Raw genomic sequence first — 18,738 nt, forward strand, 5'->3', positions numbered from 1 at the left:
TCATTATTTGGCTTATTGTCATGTTTTGATCTTAAATTTTGAACCCAAAAGTGGCAAAAACACAAATTTCACTCTATTGTTAAGCTAGTTTTGGAGAGCACTGTTTTTCTTTTGGTTTGTTTGTGAGTTTTTTTCTCATTTATAGTATATTTTGTGCATTTTTGCCTTTATGATAGTTCAGCAGGAAACATGAAGAGAGGAATATGTGGGATGATCATTACCAGTGTCTTAAACCACTTAAGCCACCAGGGTTCTCCAGATCAGTCTATTTATTGCCACGGAGTAACTGGAACAAGACATTACAGCATCAGACTACACTGCTCACCATCGATGCTCTCAAGGGCCAAATGGTCCACGAATGCCACATCTCCTGCCCCCCTCCTGAGACATCTGTGGCAGAGCAAAAGGGGCAACAATAGAGGCAATTTGCAGATGTTTTTACTACCACGGCACATGTTGGAAATACATGAAACATGTCCGACCTGAGGGCTCCCTGGCTGTTGTAGAAGGGCTCGCTGTGGGACGTTTCGCAGTGGTAATTCTTCTGGCGGATGTACGACTTCTGGCCTTGGCACAGGCTGCACAGAGGAGGCGCCATGGCAGCAGCTCCAGGAACACAGCTGGCACTGAAAAAGGTACTAACATCTGCCAGAGAGAAGAAAAACAAGTCAGAAACTTGATCAGAAGTGAGGAAATGGAAAGATGAAGCTGCATTGTTTTCCACAGGAACTTTCTCATCACCCTGACTTAGCGGCTGCTCCTTTGACCAGCTCAGGTAGTTCCTGGACAGCAGGAAGCCGAGCGGAAGACTCCATCCTGCCGTCCATCGAACCCCGCTGTGACAGCTCTTGAGGCCCTGCAGGGATCGTATGTCCAAGCTGCTGTTTCTCACCACAGCCACAGACAGAATACAGCCTCCTGCAGAGAAACATTCACAGACCTCAGTGCTCAAGAGACACGCTGAAGTTTCTCAGAAATGAAAGGCAAACCCACCGTCACTGTATATCTCCTTGGCGATGGCAACAAGGTCGAACTGCTTCACGGCAGAATAAACTTCTCCTGCATCCAAAGTCACTATATCGGCGCGATTAGCCTGAAACAAAGAGTTCAGAGGGTGAGTTGTAACCTTACATCGTCCTCCTGAAAGAGACCAAGCAGTGAAGCTCTTATGGGGTTGGAGGTTCAATGTGAGAAGTTTAGCATTTAAATTCACCGAGATGCTTTAATAAAAAACATTTACAAGCTCGATTGTGTTTGCTGGGACAGAACCCTGGACAGAATCATTAATTTTAGGTTAATTTAAAGAAAAATCTACAACTTTTCTCTCAGTGGTACAGAGCAAATATACAATAGGAGGATTTTATTTCATATATTTTTCCAATCAGCTGATAAAATGCGTTCCAGTTTCATGCAGCTAACATCTGGAACTGTCTTTCAGAAGATGTGAGACAGACCTCAACTCTGACAAATCCAGGCTGAAAACAGTTCTATTTAGTTGTGCATATGACAACTCTTCTAATTAATGATTATATTTATGTCTTTTTGGATTGATTTTATCTGCCTTTTTGCTTTTAATATAATTAATTAATGACTGTGTTTGTGGATTGACTTTATCTGTCTTCTTATAATTTAGTGTGAAGCGAATTGTGCTATTCAAATAAACCTGCCTTGCTTTTCCTAAAATAAATTCAATTTAAATGCTCTACTTTAGATCTAATGCAGCTGCCTCTGTTTATCTGAAGTCTGTGTTCTCACACAACGTCCCGCCCACACCGCTATCTGATTGGTTACATGCTGTGAGCAATAGCCAATCAACACTGAGGAATACATTTCAAAAAGTTGTCTTTTAATCAAACAAAAGTAAAACATAAATAAAGGCATTTTAACCAACTATTTTCAGTTTGGTTGTCGATCTCCTTGATGACCAATAAGTGGGAGGAAACATGTTGGTCAGTTTCTAACAAACAACCAGTCGTAATTCATCTTCAGAGCTAAATTTTTCATCCAATTCCACCTTAGAGTGTGACCAAATATTACATAATGTTGTCTAAATAATGTTTTAAGTTGTATTTTGATTCCAGCCTGTGGGTGGTTTTAATATCGACACTGATAAGTTTGGTGATTTGTCTGATTCTCAGTCATCCTGGTTATTGGAATCTGTGGTGCTCTAGCAGTTTGACTTCTCTTTTTGGTTCTTGAAGATATTTCACCTCCCGTCTAAAAAGGCTTCTGAGTTATGGGGAGCCCCAGGTATATGATATCACCCCTAACTCACACGGATAATGGCCCATTAACTCCCACAGATTTCCATGAATCAAAGTGACAGTGAAAGCGCCAGGTGAGGGATGACTTCAGGTCACTGTGGTTTATAATGAAAGTTACAGCACAGCTTTAACAGCTTTATGAAGGAGGTCTTAAAGGAAACAGTAAATCTCAATCACCTTTACTTCCTGGTTTTTATAGGTCCTTGTTCAACCTCTGACACCCTCTGACTGAGCAGCTTCCTTCAAGTTTGTCTATATTTTTATCAAGGACTTTTTTGTGTGTTGCTGCGTACTTTAAGAACTGAGTGTTTCCATTTAATTTCAACATGTATCTATTTTCAACAGTTAAATTCACATTTTATTTCAGAATGCATTTCATAAATGTATTCAAGCGTGCAAACATTGCCTCATATGTAGTTAAAACTGACTTATTCAGCCCACGCAGACGTTTACATCAGATCTCTCCCAGATTTAAAACAGTGTTAAAATGGTTCACCTTGATTCTATCGATGCAGTCGGCCGTGCTGGACGCTCGTATGCAGGAGAGTCTGGCAAAAGCAGCCACGGCAGCTGGTGGCAGCACCGCCACCAGAGCTTTGGCTAGTTCTGCACACTTCCTCTGCTCAGGATCCGACACTGTGCACCATCGCATCTTCTTAGCTGGAGGACGGTACAAAGGAACCAGGCCCAGAAGAGGGATATGCATTTAGCTCTTTTAGTGGAGAATTTAGTGTTATACTTCATGCATGTGTATGCTTTATGAGGACACAGTTATTTAATTCATTTCTTTTCGTATTTATTATTAAAAAGAAATGTCAAGGCAAAACTGAAAAGCTTTTACAATATTTAGATAAATCACTTTTAATAATGTCCAACATGAACAACAGGACAGAAAGACTTTGAACAACAAAATGAGGCTGAAGATCAACATGAAATAACTCTAATAAATAGACTGACTAGTAACAGCACTCACCCCTGATGCAGCAGACAAAGATGAAAATGAGGAAAACCACATAAAGTCCTCGCATTTTGCCTTGCTGTAGATCAAAGATTCAGACAAATCTGCAGAGTGCAACAGACAGCTGTCCCCTCTGTGAGTCCGAAATCCCTGATTTTCCTGCATAGAGTGTCCAAACTATTAGAGGCACTGGTGCTAACGGAGAAAGAGAACACCTATTGCGCAAGGGCAGCTCCTCTGAAAACAGTAAAGTCACTTTTTGCACACATATGGAAAATATTTAGTACGCACCATCTGTCACAAGGACGACCCCTATCCAACGTTTCCGTCCGTTTAAAGTGCAGCGCTGCAGGCTACTCTGTGGTACTTCGGTTTTAATGTTTTTGGTTATGCTGAGTCAATTTTAAGACATTTAACAAGAACAACAGCATTACAGGGATATTGAGATGTCCGTTTTTTCCCCTCAGAAGATATAAAAGTCCAGCATGTTTTCAGCGAAATAAGCATCAGTTTAGAAGATGAAAACGAGTTTGTGGCAGATAAATAACAGTCCAGCAGGTGTAATTGCTCTGGCGGTGTGTGAGGACTGCACTGTAATGCTGTAAACACAGAGGTATCAGCTTCCATCTCTTTTGCTTTTTGACAGAGGAAATACACTCCTGACGCGTGGAGGACCGACTGTAAATGCTGGACTCTCTCTGCGTGCAGCAGCATCGTCGGTCTCTGCTTTTCCAGCTCCGTGGACAGTCTGTCGATGCGCTCCTCCAACTGTCAACATCAAAAACAACAACTGTGACACATTAACAGTAACGTGCAGCGTCAGTGATGTAATTCACCATCCGCCTTAAGTGAACTCTGCTTAATACTTTACAGCCAGCGAGTTAATCAAGCTGCTGAGAAATGGATGCAGAGCTTAAGGCAACAGTGACAGGAACTTCAGAAGTCTAGCCTCACAACCAGACTGTGAGTGCTTCTTTCCGTTATCAAAGAAACTCGGACCGTGTGCAAATCACCAGCTTCTCAGTAAGGTCACTTCTACTTTCTGGTGTCCTGCTGCTGTTTGCAGACTCAGTGTTTGTGCAGCATAAAGTCAGAGAACCACAGTTTCTCTCATAGTGATGGAAAAAGCACAATTATTGCCTGAATGCTTTATCAAAATCTCTCCCTGGTCTTTGATTTAAACCATAAAAAGTTGTCCCTGTATATTAAAATTACACATCTAGTAACTTTTATCCACAAAAAGAACCCTTCATGCCTTAAATGGTTTAGATCTAACTTTACACCTTTACCCTCTATGAATAGGAGTTGTGTCAGAAAAGTTCCAGGACTGGTGTCACAAAAGATATATTTCAAACCCAAATTACGAGTTTTCCCCTTCAGACGATCAACCAGCACGTCTACAAAGAGATCCTGCAGCGTTTGCTTCGTTCAGTGAGGAGAAGAGGCGAGAGTTGTGGCAGGACGAGTCGTGGCTGCTTCACCATGACAACACGCCTGCTCACGATGCCCTGAGCATCCCACAGTTCCTGGCTGAGAAGAACATCGCCGTGCTGGAGCAACCTCCCTATTCACCCCACCTGGCTCCGTGGGATTGTTTCCTCTTCCCCAACCTCATGGGTCATCAAGGGGACCCGTTTTGGAGACATGGACAACATCAAGATGGCTGTGACAACGGAGCTGAGGAGGATCCCGGAAGAATCCTTCCAGGCAGAGAAGTCTGGGGAAGTGTGTTAGACTCCAGGGGGATTACTTTGAAGAGGAAAACTTGTAGTTTGGATTTGAAAATATATCTTTTGTGACACCAGTCCTGAAACTTCTCTGACACACCTCGTATGCAGATCTATGACGTCCCTTCCTCTCTCTCCCCTCCCATGCCTTCGCCACTCGCTGCAGCTCAGACACACCAGCTCACCTACGACTCTGCACTGTGAAACCACTCTCTGCTACATGACGGCAAGTTGTACTATTGGAGTAATTCAGTCATACATGTTCGCACTAGAAACCGATTCTGATAGATAGAAAATAACCCTAAAATTTAACAGGATTGGAAGGTTTGTTATGCATGAATCCCCAAAAGTGGGAATCTCTGCTTTTTAACGGTACACTGTAGGTTCAAGGTGGAAATACAACAAAAGCTTATTTAGCTAAGACCTGTCGTACAGAAACAGAACAACCATGATGGAACTTCTGACATTATCCCTTTAGGTGTAGTTTAAATGTGTTGAGCACTTGGCAGAATTTCTTAAACAATGACATCGAATTTAAAAACATTTAAATATCTAATAATACCCAGAAAATGTGTTTTCAGATTAACTATTGTTGGTTTAAAGGCGACAGAGTGACGTGGCGGCTAACACTGCCGCCTCTCAGCTAGAAGGTTCTGGGATTTAATCTGCTGGATGTCCTCTGTGTGTGCAGTTGTTCTCTCTGTGCTCCAGTTTCTTCCCACAGTCCAAAGACACGTACGGCAGGTGAACTGGTAAATCTAAAGTGGCCACAGGTGTGAGAGGGAGCATGTACGGTTGTCTGTTGCTTTGTGTTGGTCCTGTGATGGACTGGTGACCTGTCCAGTGTCAGCTTAGGCCCTGTGACCCCCCTACAGGTTTAGTTAAGATGTTTATTGTCAAATATTTGAACACAGTCAGGTTACTTGATTAATGTTCTTTGAGAATGATGATAAAGACTAAAACTTAAATGAATCAAGCTTTAGATCATCACCACTCACATTTGTGCTACATCTGTAAAAAATCTATTTATCTCTGAATGCAGGCGCTGATAACGGCGTCCCTGAGCAGTTTTCTACGTCTTTACCTCCTTTAAATCTTGGCAAACTGCATTTTTTTCCATTTGTTCGTCCTTTCCGCTGGTCTGCAGCCAACTCTGTAACACCTCTTGCAGTTTTCTCCATGCCCTGATCGGAAAAACACACATCAAACACCAGCCTCTATGTTGACAACATGTACATTGATAATAAAAAGACTGATTTTTACCGGAGCTGCTTTCTCTCCTGCAGGAAGCTCTTCATCTCCAGCCGAATGCTGAGAAGTTCTGTCGTCAGAGCTGATGTTGCATCAGCTGTTGGATGAGGAACCTCAGTCTCTCCACTGGATGCTCTCACACGTATCTCTTCAAAAAGCATCACAACAGTTGTTTCAGCTTTGGTGTTTGAGATGTTCTTTGTAATCCAAGCTTGATACGTAGGTGATTAAAGAAACTCATACTGGGAGGAGAGGCACAGATAACATACCTGGATGAGCTGATGAGTGTTGCTCAAATGAAGGGATGAACTGATGAAAAGGCACAAGAGGAGCATCTCCAGGATCTGAGCGATTGCATTTCTCCAACTGGGAAAAAAAAAACCACAATATAACCCAAGCAAGTTACTTAATATAGTGATGAATGCTTGTAGATTTATGTCCAAGTCAAACACGTGATTATTACTATATTCTGGGTTCCAGCAGCCATGAAAGCAGAAGGTGGTAAAAGGAGGTCTTGTGTTTCCTGAGTCGAGTCCACGGTGGGCATGAAAGGTTCAGAGATGGTAGATATGAGGGGGCTCTGATGTGTAGCGGTAACAGGGACTTTAGCAGGAAGGAGGCAGGATGACGCTGCAGGATGGTCGTCTTCTGAAGGAAAACTGAACTCAGACGGAGCTGCCTCGCTGCTGGTGATGCCAGTTTGTGTTTGGATGCTGGAAAACAAAGCGTTTGTTAGTTCCTTCTGCAGACTGTTAACACAACCCTTCACTTTAAGCTAATTCATAATATAAAATATGTGTCTAATACACAGAAAATATAGTAATCATCCATCCATCCATTATCTATACACCGCTTAATCCTCACTAGGGTCATGGGGGCTGGAGTCTATCCCAGCTGACTCAGGGTGAAGGCAGGTTCACCTGGACAGGTCACCAGTCTATCACAGGGCTACACTTAGAGACAGACAACCAAGCACACTCACATTCACACCTACAGACAATTTAGAATCACCAATTAACCTCAACATGTTTTTGGACTGTGGAAAGAAGCCGGAGAACACGTAGCTGCACGGGGAGAACGTGCAAGAAACTCCACGCAGAAAAATCCTGGGCATCCTACCGGGAATCTTCTAGCTGCGAGGCGACAGTGCTAACCACCGAGCCACCTTGCAGCCCTATGTACGAACAGAAATGAGAAAAAGTGTCAATTTATTGACAGCTGCTGTACCCTCTATGTTGCAACACTTTCCCTGGAGAGTCAAAGAGCTCCTGGCGGCGACGTGGCTGACGTCGAGGTGTTCTGTTAAGAAGCCTGCAGAAAAAAACAAACAAAAAAACAAAAACAAGACAAAATGTAAGTCCACATGTCGACCAAACTTTCACAGCCTGTCAGACTGACGCACACACTCACAGCTTGCTAAGCAGTTCATCCTCAGCTCCGTATTCTGCCGAGTCAGACGAGGAAATGCTGTTCACTGCAGGTGCAGTCAAACAGAAGGTCACGCTCTTTTTCAGCGGTTGAGCTCTGACCTCTTGCTCCCTTCGTGGTTTGCACAGCGCTCGCTGCTTCCACCGCATGGCACACCGTCTGACGACTCTCTGGAGACGATGTGATCTCTGCGGGACACGTGTAGATTTAATAAAATTAAATCTGACGTCTAAAAACAACCACAAGAAACACACAATAACCCACTTGCTCTTGGCTGTGCTGCGTGAGGCTCGTGGTGAGATTGTTCATATGAGCAGCGTATGTGAGGATGCACGACACGCCTTCCCTCAGCAGCTGGTCTCTGTAGACCAGTGCAGCTCTGGCGGCTTGTTCTTGCTTCCTGCGCTGCTCTGTGACCCACAGCCTCCAGCCGTACAACACCTGCAGCAGGTTCACGGAGCAACATCAAGATAAGCATCATTTCTGCAGTGCATACAGAGCTAAATGTTGTCGTGAGAGAAGAATGCGGAGGCAGGTGTTACCTTGGCCTGCAGAGTGAGGGCCCAGTGCCAGAGAGCCCGCTCGGTCTGCTTAGCCTCTCTCCGTCTGTGCTGCAGCTGTTAGCAGGAAGAAAACCGACGTCACAGCCAGTTTAACTGCACTAAATCAAACCACATACAGTGCTGTGCTAAAGTTCTGGCCACTTAAGATTCTTATCCATCACACAGTAGTATCAAAGAGGCATCTCAAGTCCTAAATTCATTTTGGGGCTTAACAACAACTTCAAACAGAGTCATAAAAAACTATCTTTGCCGCAACAAACACAAGAAGTCCTGCAACAGATGGTACGACCTCCACAGAGCCCCGATTTAAACATCATGGAGTCAGTCTGGGATTGTATGTCAGAAGACAGCGAGACGGGCTGAATACATAAATGGACTTTGGCAAGTTCACAGAGAGACTTGAAACAACCCGTCTGCCAAGTACCTTAAAAAACTGTGCACAGTTGTACCTCATTAGTGCTGTTTTAAAAGCAAAGGGTGCTCACAACAAAAACTGGTTTGATTAAACTTTGCCTGAAGGTAATTAATAAATAAAAACCATGAATGTACATCAGTCTGACTGTCTCCCCTTTATGCCCACTCACAGTCGTGTTCCACATAGAAATCAGGAAACAAAATACAAACGCTGCCAATTCTGTCCTTTTCCTCTTTGGATGTCAACGTCACTTTTACTCCACTAATTTGCTTGAAATGTAAAAAAGGACATCAACAAACCTTCATTTTCCACCGTTCATAGTACGCCTGGTACATTTTCAATCTCAGCAGCAGGACTCCTTGTCGTTTCATCACCTACAAAAAACACATCTCAACATTTTTAAGAACCCACGTTACTGCATGATGTCGACAGTTAAGCGATAATAAAGTTCTAACCTTATTTTTCTGGTGCTGGTAGTGGTATACGTTCCATGCTTTCAGAGTTCTAGAGAGGAGTTTAGAGTTATGGTGCCTCCTGGCCTTTTCCATGCACATCCTCTCCCTCCGAGCCTCCCTGGTTTGTTTCCGCCACTGTCTGAAAAACCGCAGCAGTTGCACTGAAAACAGAAAACAGTGAGGTAAGAAGTGGACAACAATTTAGGTACATTTCACTTTGCTTATCTTAAAAGCACCATTCTGACTTAACAGTTAATTAATCACTGTAATAAAAGGAAAACTGTGATAAGTGGAAGATAAATGTTGCATTTGTCTTAGATTAGTTTGATCAAAGTAATTTGCTTTGTCCCACTCTGGGGGTCTTGATCCACTGCAGCCGTTCATGTGCTTTTACAGTCTAGCTGTAAATTGTATGACAGCAAATTAAACAAATACTCGGCTACTATCAAACTACAAGAGTGAGAAAAACAGAGGTTTCGACACTCGTGACTTGTAAAAGAACTTGACACGCAGCTGCAATAGATGAAAACGCTGAATAAATATAAGTCTTGCTTTTGTATGAAATTCAGAAGTTGCATTAGTTTACTGAGATGATCAAATGTGCCATCGATTGCTCGGCACTCTTTTGTGTAGCGATATCTGCAAAGTACTATTTATCGTGCTCCTCTCTCTTCGTGTCACTTCCTGGTCCTAAGATGTAGGACATGAGGAGAGAAAAGGAATCCAGGACGTACAAACTGAGAAATGAGAAGATGGAACTGTAACCTGTTGACCACATACCTTGATTTATGGAGCTCTGAGCCCTGCTGAGTGCTTCCCCCTGCTGGTGGCGCTTTGATACTGCATGTGTTTTTACTTCTCGCCAAGTAAAGAACACCTTGAGAGGTTTAGAGCAAAGAAAGCAATCAGCAAAAACATTTTAAAAAGTGAGGAACTGTGGTGGTTTTAAAGGTGAAGGCACAAGACCGTTCATAACCTTAAATTGAAGGTGGTGCTCATAGTGATTCTGCGCCCGTTGCTGTGCGACTCGAACCTCTGCCATGAGCGCTGCGTTCTCCCTCCACACAGTGAGAACTCGCCTGAGGAGACAGGACTGAAGCTGGTGATGCTGACATACTTGCGTGGTTTCTAAATGGAGATGCTGAAGGAGGTTCTATGTGTTTGTGCTTTACCTGAGAAAACACTGTGTTTGCTGCTTGTAAAGTTCCTCTGCATGATCGTAGATGTGAGACATCTGTAGATGGTGTTTCTGTGAATACACACAGGACTTTATTTGTGTTGCTCCCAGCGCATTAAATAATGTGAGTATATTGCATGTAATCGATACTAACGTACCTTCCAGGCCACAAAGGAGTGTTTGAGAAGTTTAGCTTCATGGCAATGCTGAATCTGCTCCAGCCTGTTATTCTTCACCCTCTGGCTCTGAACAAACTGATCACACACACACACACACACACACACTTGAAACAGACATCTGATCTGTGTTGGTATGACACCTGAGAGCTCTGGTCAATGCACCGGTTTCCAGAGATGCTGAGCAGAATATTTCTAAGATGCAAGTTTCCAGATTTAAACAGTTCTGTTTTTATCCTTTTTTTAATCTTAGGCCAAAAGCACTGATGCTTTACAGGGTGTAAACTCTATGAGCAGATGGTGTGCAGACTGACCGGGACAAAGACTAAAAAAAGCACCTTTTTCCATTTCTCTACAGCCCATCTCATGCAGCGCAGGTCACCCTGATGGCAGGCCTGCTGCTCTCGGTTTCTCCTGACACGAAACAAACAGATATATTAGCAAACACCACTTTAAGCTCACAGCTGTACCAACAACCTCAGCAGAACTTGGTCTGCTTCACCTGTCTCGTATCTCAGCACTGTTGTCCTTCCACTGCGTCATTGTCTTGTGGAGAAGTGTGTGCAGGTACAGGCGGTGTGAGGCCTCCTGTTTCTCCGCCTCTTTGATCTTCTGTTGTGTGCGTCGTCTCCATCGAGCCCAGGCTCTCTGCATGTGACATCGCTCCTCGTGAAGAATTGCCTGAAAATACAATGTTATGAGTCTGTTGCACAGCTGCGGTCTTAATCAACAACACAGTTTTCATGTGAAGCTGGCGTACCATCCGCTCAGAAAGCATTTCCTCCTTGTGCTTCTCCGACTGCCCCCACCAGGTGTAAAACACCCAAGTGTACTGACGCTGCCTGACAAACAAACCACGGAGAGACATCGCATAGGTCAGCCTGCTGAGTTTGGAACCGGTTTACAACAAGTCCAGAGAAAAGGTGGTAACTCACCGATTATAGACTTCAGCTTTGTGTTTCCTCTGTTTCTGCAGTTGTCTCTGCAGAGCGAACTTAACCCATGACTGGAAACATCGAGGTAACATACGCTCTGCAAACCAAATGTCTGCACGAAGCTCGAGTTCCTGTAAGAAAACATGCTTTTGATCAAATATCTCGTATTTTCAACTACTGTTTGTATGAACATCACAAGATTTCATAAACTGTAATATATTTTACAGTGTTCTCAGTTTAAAGGTCACATATTCTGCATCTTTTCATTCATGAAAGTCTCATATATCCCCAGAATGTGTTTAATTTTCAGCTCAAACAACAGCAGAGATGGTTTATTTCACTGTGACTGTATAACACCTGCTCTGAAGTGGCTGTTTCAGCATTTGCAGTTTTAAATGCAGCTGAGCTGGGCTAGAGGAATGGATGTGGTCTTTATATTCTCACAGCTTCCAACGAAACACAATAAAAAGTGGATTTTCACCATATGGGACTGTTTTATGAAACATGTTTTGCTCTCATCCATAGAAGTATATCTTCATATTTGATGCTTTGTATTGGATCTGAAAATACCTGCATGTGTTTCTGTTCAGCAAGTTTCTCTCTCCAATGTTGAAAACAGCTCCTCAATAGTAAAGCGCTGAAGTGAGAAAAGCAGCTCCTTTCAAAATTCAGATCTAACAAAAGATAAAATATGTTTGTAGCCTGAATGCTACAATGTTGAGCAATGAATGAAAGCACCTGTAGTTCGTCTGTGCCGTCTCTGTGAGCGGTTGAAAATTCTGATCCTCAGCTTCCTCCAGACGGTTCTGCCATAATTTCCAGAACCTGCTCATCATCTATGAAAAACATCAAACCTTCAGACGCTTTCGAAACTTTACAGAAAGTAATTATTACTGACACTGTAGAGTGAGGATCACAGTGTGCTCATTAATTACTGTTTGCTGACGATGTTGGACGGCCATGTTGTTGTTCAGTCTGTGTGCTTTGTTCTGCATGACATTCAGAGACAATCCGCGCAATCCAGCACGCTGCAACAAGAACGCACAGTGATCAATATGTGACGTGATCACATGGTCTATTTATTGGAACTTGCTCCTTTTTTTCCTTTTTACCAGTAAATTACGCTGGAGATGCTGACTCGCTATCTGGTTTCTTTCAGCCTCTTCTCTGCACAACGTCACATCTACTGAAGAGCTAAAGAATCAAACGATAATTGTAAGAACTGACTATGCTTCAGCAGATTGTGTGATTGTATGTGTGAACGTATGGATGAGGATACAAGCTCTCCAGCACTCCAACGCTCTACGCTGGACGCTCTGTTCGGCCAAATGGCCTGCAGATTGCAACCGGGCTTCTTCAGCCTGTTTGCATTCCAGCGCGTTGCTCCATTTACTCCAACATTTTTCCGCCAGGTGGAGACAAGCGGCACGCTGGGCCACAGCTACAAAGGCACAAACAATAACAACTGGTAAGAACAGAGATTCTACATGTGAAAGAGCAGATGAAAAGTCAGGAACAGGAATGAAGCTACACATACTGACCTTGTGTTTTTTTCTTGGTCTGGCGACAGGAGACATAATTTACCCACTGAGTCAATGTTCTTCTTTTCAGTGTTAGGTTGAAGTGAAGTGCAGCTTTGGATTCTTTTTCTCTCTGGCGACGAGCAGCTGTGTGCATTTCTTTCCATTTATGCCAAACCTTGCACAAAACATATAAGTTCCCACATTAACAGAAAAACGCACAGGAGACGAGCAATCACTGCTCATAAAACTGATAACAAATGGTTTATAGGTGTCTTGACACAACTGGTTTCACTGTCAGTTCATTATTTTCTTAATAAATCAATTAGTCGTTTGGTTGATGAAATGCAGGAAAATTGCGTGTTTCCCAAAGTCCAGCATGACATCCTCAAAGGTCTTGTTTCATTCACACCCCGAAGATATTTAGTTCAGAGTAGAGGAACCAGAAAATATTCTGATTTAAAAAGGTGGAGTCAGAGAATTTCCACTTTTTTTTCTTAAAAAATTACTTTAAAAGTAGTTGTTGATTATTTAAATCAAATAATTGTGCAGCTTCAGTGTTGGGTCGCGTCTTTACCTCGCTCTGCAAGATCACTTTCCTCTTTTTCAGAGCTTTTTCCTCTAAAGCATAAAGGTCTCGATGCTGCTGAAGCCTAGTCTGCCACAAGCGCCACGCTGAACTGGAAAACACAACCAAGTTAAAACCAGGAATATGTTCAAGATTACAAGACTGAAACAAATTGTAAATATAATCATCTCACTGCATAGTTGAGAGCCTGCTTTGCTCAAGGGCCGATTCGAGCATTCTGTTCTTCATTCTCCTCATCTCCGTGAAAACCTCCCATCTGTCCCAAACCAGACGCATCCGTTGCTTGTCAGCTGATTAAAGAAACGAAATGATTAATGGGGCACCAGCTGCCTTTGATATCTTACAAAACATGTGGCTTATGGTTCAGCGAGAAACTCCCTCTTTGTGTTGTGATCATACCAAATGCTTGAGCGTGCTGCACTTTCGCCTTCTTTTCCCTCTGCAAAGATATAAACCTTCGCCAACTGTGGAATGTCCAGTTACACAGGTAATACCTAAAACACAAACAACAACACAATCACACAAACAGCCTCCAGCGATGAGTCGACTGAGCGACTAGACTGTAAATCCTTGGATAACGTCCTGTAGTGACCTGTAGTGACACTCGGCCCGCAGTGTGAGACTCCACTCCCTCCTGGACGCCCACCACTCATCCCTCCATCCTCCAAAGGCTCGTCTCAGGACCACGCTGTTGTAGTGGGACCTGCAGAGCACAATTTAATTTAGAAGCAGAATGTGCTTGGATGGAATATTAAAAGGGATAGAGCATGATCCTAGCTTTGACAATACAAATATTTCTTAGTTCAGCAGCTCCACTTTGCAAAAATAAATGTGTTAAATTACTTGGCTTCATGAGGAAGAAGTCGACCAAAGGTGTTCCGGATCCATATCTTCAGAAACTTTCTTGCCAAGTGTCTACAAAGGTTAAACTTAAGTTAGGCATAAATTATTAAAGCAGTAAGGTATAAAAACAACAACAACAGTAAATGAAGGCACCTTATCCGCAGCTCTTTGAGTCTTCCACCTTTATTCCAGCTGTATCCAACTCTGTAAAGAACCTTTCTGGTCGGAACTTTGCGCACTTGTTTGGTTTCAGCAACAGGTCTGACGCTGCCTGGTCGGGGTCTGACTGGAGCTAAGCTTCTGGCGTTACTTTGCATTATACTAATTCAAGCCACTACTTCACAGTTCTGTATGATCACCGCATCGTTTTTTCCAATAAAATAATCACAGGCCAACACTTCTAGGCTCTCAACTAAAACAACACGCTTCTTCGGTGCAGGGATTAGGTCACAAACTGCCGCGCGTTTGTTTTTCCCTGTCACGTGAACGCGGATGTGACACCGTGTTGTCAACGGCAACAACCTGCGCCGATATTCTGCGCAGTAGACATTGTACTGAGTGTAGGTTGTGGCGGTTGGTAACTTTCAAAGTTTTTACACCGTTTAATGTTGTTGTCAAGTTTGTACTAGTGCATCGGGGTATAATTCATGTCACGTTATGGGAGTTTCCATTGTGGCACGTTTACTCCGGTGTGGAGACAACAACGCACCAAAGGTCCTGTCAGGGTAACGACGACGCGCATTGCTAGACCTGGACCGCCTGTGAGGGCGGGGACTCTATTTTCACAAAGAAGAGCCGAGAGACCGCTTTAGAGAAGAGCAAATCGAGCAAACCCCAAGACAATCAGTAGCTGCCCCAAATAATGCCTGTAAAGCGTTCCAAATTAAACATGAATTATATTCCCACGAAGCCATTTAGATTTTGGCCATAGTTTGTAGAGCTGCGCATAAATGTCTCACTAGGGACGTGTGTTTTTTTATATAACAATTTAAATATTAAAACACAATATCGCCAACGCACACCAGACTATTTATAATTCTACAAAGGCGCGATGGGCACAATGTAATCTTTCCCAGGACCTTCTTAAAGCGGTGATCATAGGAAAATTGCTGCTACGACTTAGAAAACAGAGAAAGAGCAGACAATTATTTGAGATTACACAGTTTCCGTGAGATTTAATTTGTTATTTGGACCTGTGTTATTGTATTAAGTTACCCTACTACATTGTGAGTTTATTGAAATCACTGCAACAACTCAACCGGCTTTTGATTCGGTGCTCGCTGGGTGGGCATTATCCCCATTCCCCAGCTAGTTAGTTAGCTAGCTAAAGGTGCTAGGTTAGCTAGCTAGCTAGCCAACTAACGTTAACTGCTTCTGCTCCGCCGTTTGCAACTCGTGCTCCACGCATATTTCAAACAGAGTAAGTTGGTCAATTGCGTCTTTCTAAATGTACTAGCTAGTGAGCTGTTCGTATAATTTTAAACCGCAGAAGAGGTTTAGAGCTAACTGTGTGGGATGCTACCACAATTTAGCTAACCCACTACAAATCTCTGGGTGAGTTGTTAACGTGTATTTTCCTAAAACTCAACGAAGAGAAGACAAGTGTAGCAATATATTGATTCAAACGCGTCAACGTTTCGTTCTGTTTGGATTTCTTTTAAGTAGAAACTGCATTAGCAGAGTAGACATTACAAGCAATTTTTCAATTAACGCCAACGCATTGTAATTTATTGTGATTGACATGTCACTTCCTTTGCCAATGCTCTCTGGCTGTTGTCAATTAACTCGCTAATTAGCTTGCGGCCTTTGCTAAAACTGTCCCCACGTGAGCAAGCTCGACCTCAGTTGAAATTTATGGTTATTTTGATGAGTTTTATTTTTTTGTTGTTGTGCTGTTTTTGTCATGTTTGTGTTAGATCGCTGCTTTCAGTTTTGTTTTTCCACGCAAACTGATTTAAAACGTCAGCGTTTTTTTTATTTTTTTCGACGGCGCCTTTTTCGTACAATCTTTAATTACGATTAAAGAGCAGCTGACCAACGACATTATAAGCAGTCAGTTCGCCTTTAAGTTTATCTGCATCGTCCAGCAGAGTGCCCACTGTTACATAAGGCTAACTTCTTAACTTTGTTTTCAACAGATACAGAGTCACTGTTGGGCTTGAAGCTGTTTCTGTCTGAAACTAGTCATGGAGAAAGATGCTTGTGTGGAGCAGAAGAATGGGGATGCTGCTGTGGACCAGCCTAAGCAACAGCCAGCAGCCACAACTCCTTTCAGATACACCAAGGTGATGAGATATGCCAACTGTATGATTATTTTTCAAAGCCATACAGATTTTCTTCCTAACACGACCATTTTCAATTACTATACAGGAGGAGCTTCTGGAAATAAAAGAATTGCCAATCTCCAATGAAAGGCCTGAATGTCTCTCTGAGAAATATGACAGGTACGAATATTTTTTTAGATGCAAAATCCACACCATCCTTACCCTTACAGATGTAGGTCAACCAGGGAAACAAGACTGGTGAAATGAAAATGCATGTGTGCGCTGTGTCGAAAAATGGATACCAACTTTTTAACTGAATAGTAATTGGCTTATTTACATGTTTGATCAAAGATGTTCTCTTTTTAAATATAGGTGCTGATGAGAATAAATTAGTGTAAGCATTGTGAATCTACAACTTCAGTGGAGGTCATTAGCTGTCCTGAAAGAGTGTCTTGAAAGATGATTCTTTTGGACATAAATGTATATTTTTTGTAACTCTCCACTCAAAAAAAAAAAATATTCAGACACCATTATGATGATATTTTATTTCTCTGCGTTGAGCTCAAAGCATTTACAAAGTAAGTCTTTGTCTGGTATTATGTGCTACTGGCACTGTGTGAAGTGTATGGGATCAAATATTTTTAAAGTGACTTTGAACAAACAGGATTATGGAGTGGAGCTGGTGCACTAATATAGTGTACACTTCTTTGAAACTTTGAATTAACCTAACATTAGTTTTGATGGAATGGTTTATCATTTAGGAAGCCTGACTGTCCACAGGACCAGGTCTTCTGTAGTCACATTTCCTTCAGTCTTGACTCCTTAGTGCAGCCCAAGAAAAGTCCATGGCAGACCAAACGTATGACTGCAAGTGCTTGGTCAAGGAAGGTCACCTCTGATGTTGGGTGTTGTGATAAAGGTTTTGTGATAAACATTTTTAGATCACCCATATTATATTTTAACTTCTACATTTTAGGATCAGTGCTGGCTTGAGCTATTTGAGCAGTGGTTGTCTAACACTGTGAAAAGTAGACTCATAAAAGAGGTTTTTAACAAGCTTTCTGAAATACACAATCTGTATGGGTTGCATTCATATTTGAGATGAGTGAATGGCAGCAGTTTTTCTTTTAGGACATGTGCTGATTTAGTATATAGTTTGTTTTCACCATTTTTAACACTGTTTGAAATACAAACAAATGTGGAAAATGGTTTATTGTCAGTTTTGCAGAACTTTGCTGTTCTGATTTTTAGATTTGAGATGACCGAATATACTGAGACTTGGATGGTGTGATTTTTAAAAATAACAGACTTATTGTCTTACAGCATAGTGGTTGTAGCTGGCTTTGTTGTCCATGTTGATTTTTTATTAAATGTAGTTAGACTGCTGTCTTTGTAATGCTTAAAAGCATAAAAAATATTAGACAGACAATACTTGATATTCTTGTATCCTTCATTGTTGGTATGATTAGCCTCACATTTTTTGTGTATGTAGCAACACATGAAGTCTTTTGCCCAGTTATTTTAATCAGTGATTGATTGATTCAACAAGTTCAGTATTTCTTTAATTTTGAGTTCAAATGGTGTTTTTATACAGTGATGGTGTCTGGGACCCTGAGAAATGGCACGCCTCACTGTACCCCACATCAGAGCGAAGCTCTCCGGTGGAAGGTTTTAAGAAGGACTATGTGGATGATAGAGTTCCTCTGAAACGAAGAATCCCAGGTAAATGACTCGATAGTGGCCAACATCAGAGGCCTGTGTTATGAAGCAAGTTCAGCATAGCCAGGGTATCTTCTCATTATCTGGCTTCACTAAACCTAACAACCACAGTCGGGATAAGCAGTTACATGAAGGTCAGCAAGGAAAGCAAAAACTGCTATCACTGTGAATACGTAAATTCAATCAGCTTATCTGTAACACTGTCCCACTGTGTAAATGTTGCTTAGACGTAGGTTTCTTATTGAACACTTGAGATAAAGTTTAATTATTACGCATCACAAGATTGTATTATGGATTTCAGATGTTGTTCTTTTTATGTTACTCACAAAAAGACATTATTTAAAGATTAAATAATCAAATTTATAAAAAGTATTTAATTGTCATGTGGAGGATGAATTCAGTATTCTTGGATTTAACCTAATTCTTACCTCGTGCATAACAGTTTTAGCCTTGG

The 18,738-nt window shown here is 42.1% G+C and overlaps 3 protein-coding genes across 5 annotated transcripts in view; 1 reads left to right on the forward strand and 2 right to left on the reverse strand.

Annotated features, from left to right (window-relative positions):
- sxph (saxiphilin) overlaps window positions 1-3,307 on the reverse strand; it is a 10,137-nt gene extending 6,830 nt beyond the window's left edge. The window contains exons 1-6 of the mRNA XM_008285566.1: window positions 3,238-3,307; window positions 2,761-2,924; window positions 994-1,093; window positions 742-918; window positions 483-645; window positions 326-390 (exon numbers count right to left, since the gene is read on the reverse strand). Of these exons, the coding sequence (XP_008283788.1) occupies window positions 326-390; window positions 483-645; window positions 742-918; window positions 994-1,093; window positions 2,761-2,924; window positions 3,238-3,292 (724 nt within the window). The 5' untranslated portion in view covers window positions 3,293-3,307. The remainder of the gene's footprint in view (window positions 1-325; window positions 391-482; window positions 646-741; window positions 919-993; window positions 1,094-2,760; window positions 2,925-3,237) is intronic.
- On the reverse strand, window positions 3,047-13,956 carry sfi1 (SFI1 centrin binding protein). Its single transcript, XM_008285555.1, has 28 exons — window positions 13,858-13,956; window positions 13,631-13,748; window positions 13,447-13,549; window positions 12,891-13,047; window positions 12,629-12,790; window positions 12,462-12,532; window positions 12,285-12,377; window positions 12,088-12,185; window positions 11,920-11,986; window positions 11,350-11,480; window positions 11,175-11,256; window positions 10,917-11,095; window positions 10,753-10,828; window positions 10,397-10,492; window positions 10,234-10,310; window positions 10,038-10,140; window positions 9,842-9,938; window positions 9,062-9,222; window positions 8,906-8,980; window positions 8,171-8,245; window positions 7,893-8,069; window positions 7,611-7,816; window positions 7,428-7,511; window positions 6,664-6,913; window positions 6,470-6,566; window positions 6,213-6,348; window positions 6,034-6,133; window positions 3,047-3,990 (listed from the first exon to the last, which is right to left on the reverse strand). The coding sequence occupies exons 2-28, from the start codon at window positions 13,732-13,734 to the stop codon at window positions 3,610-3,612; spliced, it is 3,438 nt and encodes a 1,145-aa protein (XP_008283777.1). The 5' UTR covers window positions 13,735-13,748; window positions 13,858-13,956; the 3' UTR covers window positions 3,047-3,609.
- eif4enif1 (eukaryotic translation initiation factor 4E nuclear import factor 1) overlaps window positions 7,842-18,738 on the forward strand; it is a 20,355-nt gene continuing 9,458 nt past the window's right edge. For all 3 annotated transcript variants that reach the window (XM_008285527.1, XM_008285536.1, XM_008285544.1), the window contains exons 1-6: window positions 7,842-7,855; window positions 9,337-9,343; window positions 15,391-15,721; window positions 16,440-16,586; window positions 16,672-16,745; window positions 18,160-18,287. In XM_008285527.1, the coding sequence (XP_008283749.1) occupies window positions 16,488-16,586; window positions 16,672-16,745; window positions 18,160-18,287 (301 nt within the window). In that variant the 5' untranslated portion in view covers window positions 7,842-7,855; window positions 9,337-9,343; window positions 15,391-15,721; window positions 16,440-16,487. The remainder of the gene's footprint in view (window positions 7,856-9,336; window positions 9,344-15,390; window positions 15,722-16,439; window positions 16,587-16,671; window positions 16,746-18,159; window positions 18,288-18,738) is intronic.

The sequence above is a fragment of the Stegastes partitus genome, unplaced genomic scaffold (genome assembly GCF_000690725.1).
Source record: "Stegastes partitus isolate 25-593 unplaced genomic scaffold, Stegastes_partitus-1.0.2 Scaffold10, whole genome shotgun sequence".
In the NCBI taxonomy this organism is placed as follows: domain Eukaryota; kingdom Metazoa; phylum Chordata; class Actinopteri; family Pomacentridae; genus Stegastes; species Stegastes partitus.